General features: G+C 38.8%; 2 protein-coding genes across 3 annotated transcripts; one reads left to right on the top strand and one right to left on the bottom strand.

The window, feature by feature from the left end:
• Window positions 1-518: 518 nt before the first annotated feature.
• mtfr1 (mitochondrial fission regulator 1) lies at window positions 519-4,290 on the bottom strand. The gene is made up of 8 exons (XM_058059721.2): window positions 4,203-4,290; window positions 3,581-3,685; window positions 3,407-3,505; window positions 2,315-2,457; window positions 1,822-2,063; window positions 1,443-1,704; window positions 1,197-1,377; window positions 519-1,122 (listed from the first exon to the last, which is right to left on the bottom strand). The coding sequence occupies exons 2-8, from the start codon at window positions 3,614-3,616 to the stop codon at window positions 1,075-1,077; spliced, it is 1,011 nt and encodes a 336-aa protein (XP_057915704.2). The 5' UTR covers window positions 3,617-3,685; window positions 4,203-4,290; the 3' UTR covers window positions 519-1,074.
• Window positions 4,291-4,549: 259 nt separating this feature from the next.
• armc1 (armadillo repeat containing 1) lies at window positions 4,550-9,575 on the top strand. Of its 2 annotated transcripts, none has more exons than XM_058059728.2 (7): window positions 4,550-4,765; window positions 5,349-5,555; window positions 6,598-6,689; window positions 6,809-7,001; window positions 7,588-7,704; window positions 7,826-7,900; window positions 8,822-9,575. In XM_058059728.2, the coding sequence occupies exons 2-7, from the start codon at window positions 5,394-5,396 to the stop codon at window positions 9,017-9,019; spliced, it is 837 nt and encodes a 278-aa protein (XP_057915711.1). In that variant the 5' UTR covers window positions 4,550-4,765; window positions 5,349-5,393; the 3' UTR covers window positions 9,020-9,575. The 2 variants fall into 2 exon arrangements, with proteins under 2 accessions (XP_057915711.1, XP_057915710.1); XM_058059727.2 differs by having other exon boundaries at window positions 5,346-5,555.
• Window positions 9,576-10,771: the final 1,196 nt, after the last annotated feature.

The raw sequence follows: 10,771 nt of genomic DNA, 5'->3' as shown, positions 1-10,771 counted from the left end.
TTTCCTCTCGTTTATACATTCACACACGCAATAATTAACTTGGAAAACAGTTAGGCACCAAAAAATATGATTGTAAATATTTTTTACCTATAGCAGCAGTGAACAAACCCAATCAATGCATGTCTATAGCTTTATGCTAGCTCACCCCACAAATAGCTTGTATTGCTAACATTAACTCACCTTTTACCGAACCTAGAATTCCTTTTAAAATACTTATAAGTTACAAATGTGCTTCCAGGCTTTGCTATTGAGGGTGTAAGAAAGGTCGTCACACACATGAAGCGGAATAAAAAACGTTTTTTAGCACAGCTAGGGGCTACATATGCAGGCTTTAAAATAAGAGCCGCCCTACCAAAATAAAAGCCCCAGTTGTAACTGAAGTCCTGTCCAGGAGCAGGTTGATTGAAAAGTTGATTGCTGTGTTTAAAAAATAAAATTAAATCAGCCTAGATTTGGACATAACTTTCAATAATTTCATTTTTTTTTAATCAACAAAACACACACACACACACAACATCTGGCGGTATATTTTTATTTAATATTTGATTTGAACATTATTTTTCAGAAATGACAACATCTTGAACAATTAACATGATACTGACGTCATTCTTTTCCCTCATAAAAGCTAAAAAAAAGTAATATTGGCCTCACACACATTTTTTACGTGCATAAACAACCAAACAAAGCTCAAAATGGCGTTTTGACAGTTAAAATTGTGATATCAGTATTTTCTTTCACATCACTGTGTCAGTGTACTTTACGTTCAAGACAAAAGAGGTATGTGGAGAAGGATTAATAAGAGAATGTTTGGCATTGATTCCTGGTCAGGTACATCTAGCACCTACAAACTATTTCTTATTAGTGTCGTAACATAAATAAGTCATAACAGTTTACCACTGGTGAGAAAGTGCTCATTTAACAACCGAACTTAACAGTTGAGAATAGTGTTGCGAGAAAAAAAAACTAGGAACACTGAGATTTTAAAAGTATAACTTAAAAAGTGCACAACGACATGAATAGAATGATAGAGCAGCCTCATTCCCTTGTGCTTCCACAATATAACTCACACTCCGTTCAGACAAATGTCCGCTTTCCCGTTGATCTCAGCATGTGCTGCCCAAACTGTGGACAACAGACAAAATGAAGACCATTACAAGTCTTGTAGATGTGATGAAGTGAACATGAACGTCTCTCACCAGAGGGGTTTGAACTGGACATTTCACTTCCTGGTCGGGGAGAGTGAAGGCGTCCTGGTCGTCCCGGCCGCTATCATGTCTGTAACGGTGGGCGAACTTTCGCTTGAGGGCTTCTGCGATGAGCGTGGCGGCGTCTGTAGGGTCTTTGAGCTTCTCTTTGGTGTCCAACTCTGCCGGACGACTGCCAAGACATTGTATTTGTAACACCACCGCTGCGTATTTTGTGGAATGAAGTGCGCCGCTAACCTTTTGACGGATCTCAGCTTGACTTTCTTCATGTCTTTGAGGACGTCCAGCATGTTGGGGATTTCCGCTGTCCTGGACTCCAGCACCGTCGTCTGCCCTTCTGTTTTCTTTCCTCTTCGCTCCTTGATCAGGTCGATGGCGGAAAACGTGCGCTGGAGATTCAATGGTGGTGGAGGAGGGGGTGGTGGTGGTGGTGGCGGCGGCGGTGGAGGAGGAGGTGGCCCAGTGCCACTCGGGGGAGGGGGCGGGTGAGTGGTTGTCCCTATGGAGACAACAGAGACACCTGAAACTGTACTATACTAAATAAGGCATTCTGCTGCCATCTAGAGGAATATGTTTACCATTACATCATTTTGTATTTGCTCTTATTTGAACATACCTGACTGAGCGTTCTTCTCCTGTGCCAGCACGATTTGTGCGATCTGCGCTCTGAGCTTTGCGAGTTCTGTCTCCAGAGCGCTGATCTTCTGTATGGCCTCATCATTTGTGGCCGAGGGGCCCTGGGGGTTCGGGGCCCCCTCGTGTAGGCTTGGTAGCGAGCGCTGCCTGGTGAGGCAGGGTTTTCGCCAAGTCCGAGGCTGGCGGACGCGGAATGCAAGTCCTGTTGGTGGCAGTCCGGACCTGTTAAAAAAAGTACATAAAAATAGTACATATTCCTCATAGAGTGGGCTGGGGTCCTTACTCAACTGCAGAAAGCACCAGGTTTTTTTTTTATTCAAATTAAAAACAAAATAATAAAATAACATAACAATGTAATTAAGTCAGTCACATTAGCTTGTTCTGCACCATGATCAGCTTTACAGATACCACCTCAGCTTTACATGCCGTCTGTGTTGTGGCATCACCGGTTATGAGGAAATAATTAATCTCACCGAGGTTTGCCTAGGTTATCTTCATCTTCTTCCTCCTCTTCCTCCTCCTCATCCTGGTCGATCCAGGAGACGTCAGCGAGTGAGGCCACAGAGAAGTTGTTCTTTCTGCTAAGGACAACTGTATCCTCAGTGTAAGGATGGAGCTGTTAAAATAAGACAGACAATAATATTCAATATTATTATATTGAATATTATTCAATATTTAATTGGGAAGGGAGAATATCTTTCTGAATGTTCAGGCTCTTGTACTGAACAGAAAAATGCTGGAAGATGGATTAATGGATGGTTGATGCCATGTTGAGACTGAATCAACAGCGCCTCTGCTGGTTGTAACCAAGTAGTGCAATCTATTTTGGCAATATGGTTAAAAAATATATATTCCACAGTAAAAAGTACTTTTTAGTATATAGTTGTATTTTTAAAAAAAAATCAATAAATATGTTACAACATCAAAAAAATGGCAATTTTTTTTTTAAATGTCACAATTGAAAATTTTTGATAGTTGACATATTGTAAAAAAAAAAGAAGATTATTATTAGAATAAACTTAAAATATCCCAAAGAAATTAATTGTGAAGACGTTTTTATGTGGTAGTAGTCAGAATAAAGTAGTGACAGAGAGAAGTACAAGTGAAATAGTCTGATTACAAGTAAATACAAATACTACAAATGCAACAATACTGTTCCATGCATGGTATTTAAACAGAAGAAGTAACCAAGTAAGAAGAATAGAGACTTGAGAGAGCGCTGTAATGACAGTCAAGACGTTGCTGCACAAACTGACCTAAAGCAGACATACTGCATTCCGCATAGTGAGGGAAAGGCGCTGGAAACAAGAAGAAGAAGAAGAAGAAGAGGGGGAGGGTGTAAAGAAAGAAGCAGAATAAACAGTCACAAACATGACATGTTGATATTTTAAAACGTAGAAGCGGTACTGTTTGTATCACCTCCGTCCTCGTGACATCATGCACTGTTTAAGCTTTGGAAGTCAAACCAGTCAGACAGCAAGAGCTCGATAAGGAGGGAATGAGCTTAGCTGTGGTGTCAACAGTAGAAAGCCATAACAGAAACAGAAAAGGTAAATAAAACCCACCTGGAAATGAACCCTGGGACAAGGTTTAAGAGGAAGATTGCTGGCTATTCTCCTCACAATACTTCTGGAGGACCCGTAGGACTTGGCTGATCCAAACGCCTGTCAAAAAAAAAAACGTAAACACAAAATGAAGTGGACAAATAGAAGACAAATGGGAGAAATACAAACACCTACCAGGTCCATTTCAATGCTTTCGTAGTGTTTACTCATAGCTGATGAGGGGCTGGCCACAGGCACACATCACACATGATGCTGACAGTATCATCCCCAAAAACACACCTAATGGAGAAATTATTTTATTATTATTATCATTATTTGATTATTAAAACAGCTAGACTGTTACATATGAATATGTAGCTATCACTTTAGAGGATTAATGAATAAAGCGAGGTACAGCACAAGTAGAACTGAGCAAAAACACACTTGTAGCTAACATCTGGTGACTGTTGTTGAACATGACAACAACACAAAGTGAACCCTCGTACGAGCTCTCTGACACAAATTAGGCAACCGTGCATAGCAAAACACATGATAGGACGAACTTAATTCACTCCGGGAAACAGAATTTAATCGATTTTAAAAGTTTAAACCGGTGTGGCAACCTGTTGCTAACAAGTTAGCTAGCAATGCTAACGAGATTGAACTTTTGTAGCGACTACTAACAAGACCAACATGTCAAGTTAGCACATGGGTAGGCTCTACCGCAATGAGAGTGTCAAGCATTCGAAAGTGAAAAATATATGGCTATATATATATATATATATGGAACTGGTTGACAACTTTAAGAAGTTTTTACCTTATCAAGCCGTCGAAAATGTCCTGGAAGAGGTGACTGATGTGGAGGGCAGTCATTAAAATGTTTGAACCAATGGGATTACAGAGATTATTACCATGAGTCTGTTACTATTGAGCGTCACCATTGGATGATATTATTGATTGTCATTTAGTCTAACCAATAGGAGCTATAATGTATAACATTTGTATATTGTGATTGGGTTTTGGGTTAGTCAATCAAATAAAACACCACCAATCACGGAGTTGAAAGATAGAGTGCGTTCGATGTGTGCTTTTGTTTATCCCGACAGCAAAGAATCGTTTTAAATAGCCGGGTCCACATAAAAGCGGTGAGTCCAAAGAAACAAAACAAACTAGAAGTGCCACAAAACCCAAACAGTATGCACAGCTGCTAGCTTAAACGGGCATTGTAGAGAAAGGCGCAGGCCCACAGCGTTAATGAAATAAGATTATTAGGGGTTGCTTTTAAACTGGCACGCTGTCTCCCGGCACGCCATTATTGCGTCTTGTGTAACTGAGCTTTCCTACGGTTGTCTCATGGTTTCGCTGAAAACTGACTGAAAGGTAAGATGTATTGTCAAATAGCGTTAGCTAGCTTAGCTTAGTCACGGAGTCGTTTCTTGTCTTTTTACACAGGGGCGAGACTTGAGGTGAGACCGGGGTCGTAGCAAAACAAACTCAATTTAAATGGTCGCACAACGACAGATTAACTGTTTAAAGTGACAATTTGCAATTGGGATATCTGGTCGTAGGTTTGGGAATTTGACATTTTTTTACTCAAAGAAGAGCTGTGTAATGCTAAGCGTCGTTATTGACTTTATACACTGTTAATGTTGCTAATCGAAAGCCCTAATGATAAATAGGTCAACCATTTGCTGCTTTAATCTTCTTAAACGGTCTGTTATGATGCAATTTCTACTGTAACTCCCTGACATACTGAATTATACAACATTTTTTACCTTGTAATTTAACTGTACACACATGACATTGTTTTATTGCAAAGGTTCTTAAACTTGCTCTGTAATTACTGCTGTTTTTGCCATCACAATTATTTCATCTAACATTGTTTATATTTGAATTGAAAATAATCTTCATACCACCAGTGTCAAGAATCAATGTACTACTTTACTTTATATTCACCCAGCAGGACGGAGGTTGTTTGGATGTGTGAGGCTCCAAGACGAGAGGCACCATGAGTGCGGAGTTGGATGCACTGACGGTGGTCAACCAGCTGCGAGATCTTGCCGCAGACCCCCTCAACCGCAGAGCCATAGTAGAAGATCAGGGCTGTTTGCCGGGTCTCATCCTTTTCCTGGACCACCATAACCCTCAGGTGGTTTACTCGGCGCTGTTGGTAAGTTGGTTTTATTTGTCAACTGGTTAAACCAGAAGCATTCCTTATTTTTTCATATTTTATATATTTTTATTATGAATTGTTATATTTTATAGTATTTTTTATGTAATTCTTTAAAGTAATTTTTTGGCTAAATGTTGTGCAATTTGTATATATTTTTTCATTTACATGTTGCATATTAATTTGCTAGTTTTAGCCCATAATTTAGCAAATTTTTACCCTTTCTTAGGAAAATAGATTTTTTTAATAGTATTTTTTTCTTATTTTCTTATTTTAATTATGTAAAAATTATGTAAAAAACTTGATTTTTCGATTGAATTATATTTATAAAGGTAAAAAAATATTAAAATTAAACATTTTATGAAGTGTATATTTTTTCCATGATGTATAATAATATGCTAGTTTTGTCCAATAATGTAGTCATTTTTTTCATTTTAAGGAAAACGTCCCTTTTACAGTATTTTCAAAAATTATGTGATATTTACTGTATTGTACTTGATTTCTTGTATTGAATTTTTTTTTTTAAGTAATAAAATATTGAAATAAAATATTTTATGTAGTGTAGATTTTTTTAGATATTGCATATTAATTTGCCAATTTTTTTCTATAATTTAGTAAATTTTTCCCCTTTTTTAAAAAAAGGAAAACTGACTTTTTTTTAATAGTGTTTTAAAATGCTTCAGATTGTTACTAAGCACATCGACTTGCCAATTGGTGATGCATTTTGTGACATAATTTTTTTTTAATCAATTTAACACTGTTTTTTACAATAAAATAATCTTTATGTAAAAGTATAACCATGTAAATTTGTTAAATACGGGAAAACTGAGATAAAAATCCCACAATACCAAAACCTTTAAGTGTTTTATGTAATAAGCGTTTCCTAAAAGAAACATATGAGGCGTAAACACAAAGCCTTAGCATGCACATTCCTGTTGCTTATGTAACACTTCAGAGGTATGAATGCTACAATACGAGCCTGCAGAGTGAACTTGACTTTTGTCCTCTCGTCGTGTGTGTGTGTGTTTTTGTGTGCTTGCAGGCCGTGCGCTACCTGGCGGAATGTCGAGCCAACAGGGAGAAGATGAAGAGCGAATTGGGCATGATGCTGAGCTTGCAGAATGTCATGCAGAAGCAAGTCATTGCCATCACCACCTCACACACACACACATACAATCATACCCTCAAATGTAACAAATCAGTATTATAAACCATATTTCTGTCATTAACGTTGACTTTCCATCTTTCCTAAGGAGTACGTCCCCCGGAGAAACCAAACTCCTGGCTTCAGAGGTTTATGAGATTTTGCAGGCGGCCGGCAAAGAAGAAGCGGAACAAGCCGAAGCGGCCGCCGCTTCCTGCCGTCGTAAAGCTCAGTTCTTCCTGGGCTCCAACAACAAGCGGGCCAAGACCGTTGTGCTGCACATTGACGGGCTAGACGACTCGGTAGGTGTTCATAAAGCCTACATTAACTCCATGATTTTGCCTGATCTTTCAAGGCATCTAGATTATTGTGTTTTAGGGCTGTAGGAACATGGAGCAAACCAAAATAAACATTAGACTGTCATCATCATTATTATTATTATTATTTTAGCCTTTTAATACATTTCTTGGCTGCACGGTGCAGAGTAGTTAACGCGCAGGCCTCACAGCTAGGAGACCCGAGTTCGATTCCACCCTCGGGCATCTCTGTGTGGAGTTTGCATGTTCTCCCCGTGCATGCGTGGGTTTTTTCCGGGTACTCCGGTTTCCTCCCACATTCCAAAAACATGCTAGGTTAATTAGCGACTCCAAATTGTAAAGGTATGAATGTGAGTGTGAATGGTTGTTTGTCTATATGTGCCCTGTGATTGGCCGGCAACCAGTTCAGGGTGTACCCCGCCTCTCGCCCCAAGACAACTGGGATAGGCTCCAGCACCCCCTCGACCCTTGTGAGGATAAGCGGTAGAAAATGAACGAAAGAATGAATACATTTTTGTTGTTGTATGTGGGGAAGCACTCATAAAAAGGTTTGCGTTCGGTCAATCTCAAGACTCGCAGGAGCCTGTGTGAGGAGGCCTTGTTGAAGATCCGAGGAGTCATCAGCTTCACCTTCCAAATGGCCGTCAAGAGATGCGTTGTGAGAATCCGCTCCGACCTTAAAGCTGACGTAAGCACTTGAACACCTTGAACTATCACAGCTGTAATAGCAGTAAAGCATACTGTTATACCTTTTTGCGTGTGTGTGTGTGTGTGTGTGTGTGTGTGTGTGTGTGTGTGTACTCGGACAGGCATTGGGCACGGCGATCAACTCCACTAAAGTGATGAAAGCCCAACAAGTGGTGAAGACGGACGACGGAGGAGAGGTGAGCACAGAAATTTTAAAATTATTTAGAAATGTGTTGTTTTTTTCCCAGTGTATTCCTACTTTTTCATCCACATGCCGACGACTGTACATCTAAAAGATCTGAGTCGTTTTCAAAATGTCAAAGAACAATGAAAATAGCATATATTTAAACACACACGTCTTGTTTTTGGTGCTAATTCAAGTCAGAAAATACCTCTTTCATGCATTTAAAAGGTTGAAATGTCCACAAATGTTGACTTTTTGCCGTGTTTTGTCATTACCTGTCAGAAAATACCTATTCAAGATATGATAATAATCATAAACATGTGCAATTGTGCCATTTCCAGACAGAAAAATATATTCACTTGAAATTGTTAATTTTTGCTATTTTTTTCAATCAGAAAAATAAATGAATAATAATAATAATAATAATAAATAAAAATAAAATAATAATAATGATTTTTTTTTAAAGAACACGGCACAATTGTGCCATTTCCAGACTGAAAAAAATATATTCACTTTAAATTGTTAATTTTTGCTACATTTTTTCCAATCAGGAAAATAAATGAAGAATAATAATAATAACTAAAAATAAATGAAAATAAAATAATAATAATATTTTTTTTAAAAAAAGAACACACTGACTTCAAATTGTTAATTAAAATTATTAATTTTGGCATCATGTACTAGGCAGCAGTACATTAAATGGCCAGCAGGTGTCAGGCTTGGCCCGCTAATGTTTTTCTCTCTTTGTTGTTAGTTTTCCTTGCAACCTTCTGCGTTTTTTCCCCCATCAATGATCACATTACAACTTACTTCCAATTTGTGTCCAGTTTTAAAAACTCATTTAATTTGTTTAGATTCCTTTCTAGTACTACATCACTGTAATCTGTTGTGCGTATGAATATTTGAATTTCTCCTCCCCACGTCTTTGCGCCAGCTGATCATGCCATTCCAAGAGGACTGCGAAGGGGCGGCAGCCGTGGAGGAGAACACCGACATCCCGGATTACCTGCCCGAAGAAGAGAGTCCGTCCCAGGAGCAGGACAAGGCGGTGACGCGCGTGGGCTCGGTCACCGACGGCATGGGCTGGCTCAACACGGCCGCCAACTTCCTGACTCGTTCCTTTTATTGGTGACAGGGGTCACCGGCTTTACCGTGAACACCACCACCGCCGCCACCACCCTGGACTCCGCCCCTCCCTCTTGCCTAGCGCACACACACACAGCGCCATTGCAGCTTGTGTGTGTATATATTGACCGCAAAGACAGTATGCTAGGACTTTCCTGATCATTTTTTGTGCATGGATTTCTGGTTGCTTTCCTAATATTTATCTTTATTTACAGATTGATTGATAATTTCTCCCATTTTTGAGTTATTTTTCAGCATGCTTTAGTGCCAATCTTGCCTCATGGCTTGACCTCTGATATTTGTGTGCCTTTTTCTTTGGACATTTCACTGTAATTATTCTAATTTATTCATCATTGTAACTTCCTTCCACTATTTAGAGTGCTCAGAGCACGCAAGACGGGATGATTGACAGCTCAGACTTGCTCGCTTTTCTTCCCCAACTCGTAAACTAGCGCCACCTAGTCTAGTTTATCCAGCGGTGTCCTAAAATGCTATTATACCAATAAGAACAGTATGTATATTTTGTAAATGGCTTCTGACCCCTCCACCCTTTTAAAAAAAATACATTTCCACAAAATGGGATTATTGTTGCAGCAACACAACAGTTAGAGCAGAGTGATATCGTAGCATGTAATGACGGTGGTGGCTATTTCCTGGTAGAGCAATATTTTTAACATTAGGTTCAGTGACTTAAACTTATTTTTTTTGAAAATATGTTACAATGATCAGTGTTAAATGTAGCCATTGGGTTTCTTTGCATATTTTTTTTCTGTAAAAGTGGAATATTTTGGCTTTTTTTTCTTATCAGTCACCCACACGTGTGGCTAACTCACCATGCTAACTTCCTCACGTAAGGCAGATGTGTACAGACTTCAAGTAATGTAAAATACTGTAACTGCTCATTCCCATGTGACTGAAATGATGATAAACGTCGAATTAAACATCGTTTTTGTGGCTTTTTTTAAGGTTTACAGCAAAATATGTCTGCTGCATTTTGAACCAGCTGTGAAAAGATGCGATAACCCATCATAGAGGACACAAACTCATGGATTAATTTTTTTAACGTCAGTTAATGCCACGTTTCTGTGATATCACAGCCTCCAATCTTTAACAGAGAAGCTGTGAAAACGTATATTTAAAGTTATATTTACAGTAGCGAACAACTGAAAATGAGTACACTTTTTTCCGTGTTTTGTTTATTAGCATCATTTCGTTCTACGCTCCAACTTACTTCCTGTTTACCTTCTTGACCAATTGGAGAAAAGAGTAATGTCACGTGAAATATTGATGCATTTGCGTACACTTGGATTTTTTTTAACTACGGAAAAGTACATAAGTACATAAGATAAATAAATGCAATTATTTTATTAATAAAAATTAAACGTGTTTGCACTAGCGAAACAACAGCATATACAAACAAAACAAGGCACCATTCTTCCAATGGGGGAAGCGCCAAGAGTTGAAGCTACTTGGGTGTTGAATTATAATGCCACCACTAGAGGGCGTTTCTATTCATTGTTAAGTGGGGTCCATGAACATACAGTACAGTATCTCATTCCCTCACTCAGTAATGGTAGGTTTTGAAGGAAAAATAACTGTATTCTTTTGCATTTTTCTAGTATTGTGAGCAAAACATTACAATTCAAGGCCCAAACAAAATAACAATTATTATGTATCCCCCTCCATTCCATGACTAGATGGTACAATCCCACCCCTCCCCCTCCATCCCAGGCCCCCCATTGCATTGAATGAATGAATG

The sequence above is a fragment of the Doryrhamphus excisus genome, linkage group LG7 (genome assembly GCF_037039965.1).
Source record: "Doryrhamphus excisus strain RoL-2023G ecotype Guam linkage group LG7, RoL_Dexc_Guam_v1.1, whole genome shotgun sequence".
Classification (NCBI taxonomy): Eukaryota; Metazoa; Chordata; class Actinopteri; order Syngnathiformes; family Syngnathidae; genus Doryrhamphus; species Doryrhamphus excisus.
This window is presented reverse-complemented; position numbering and strand designations above follow the sequence as displayed.

Excerpts from the sequence above, each read along its gene's own strand:
- mtfr1 (XM_058059721.2), bottom strand. The coding sequence starts at position 3,616 with ATGAGTAAACACTACGAAAGCATTGAAATGGACCTG. Across the intron at positions 2,458-3,406 it reads GTCCCAGGGTTCATTTCCAG|CTCCATCCTTACACTGAGGA; the intron begins GTGGGTTTTATT and ends TTATTTTAACAG. Across the intron at positions 1,123-1,196 it reads GTCCAGTTCAAACCCCTCTG|TTTGGGCAGCACATGCTGAG; the intron begins GTGAGAGACGTT and ends TGTTGTCCACAG.
- armc1 (XM_058059728.2), top strand. The coding sequence starts at position 5,394 with ATGAGTGCGGAGTTGGATGCACTGACGGTGGTCAACCAGCTGCGAGAT. Across the intron at positions 5,556-6,597 it reads TGGTTTACTCGGCGCTGTTG|GCCGTGCGCTACCTGGCGGA; the intron begins GTAAGTTGGTTT and ends GTGTGCTTGCAG. Across the intron at positions 7,002-7,587 it reads TTGACGGGCTAGACGACTCG|ACTCGCAGGAGCCTGTGTGA; the intron begins GTAGGTGTTCAT and ends GTCAATCTCAAG.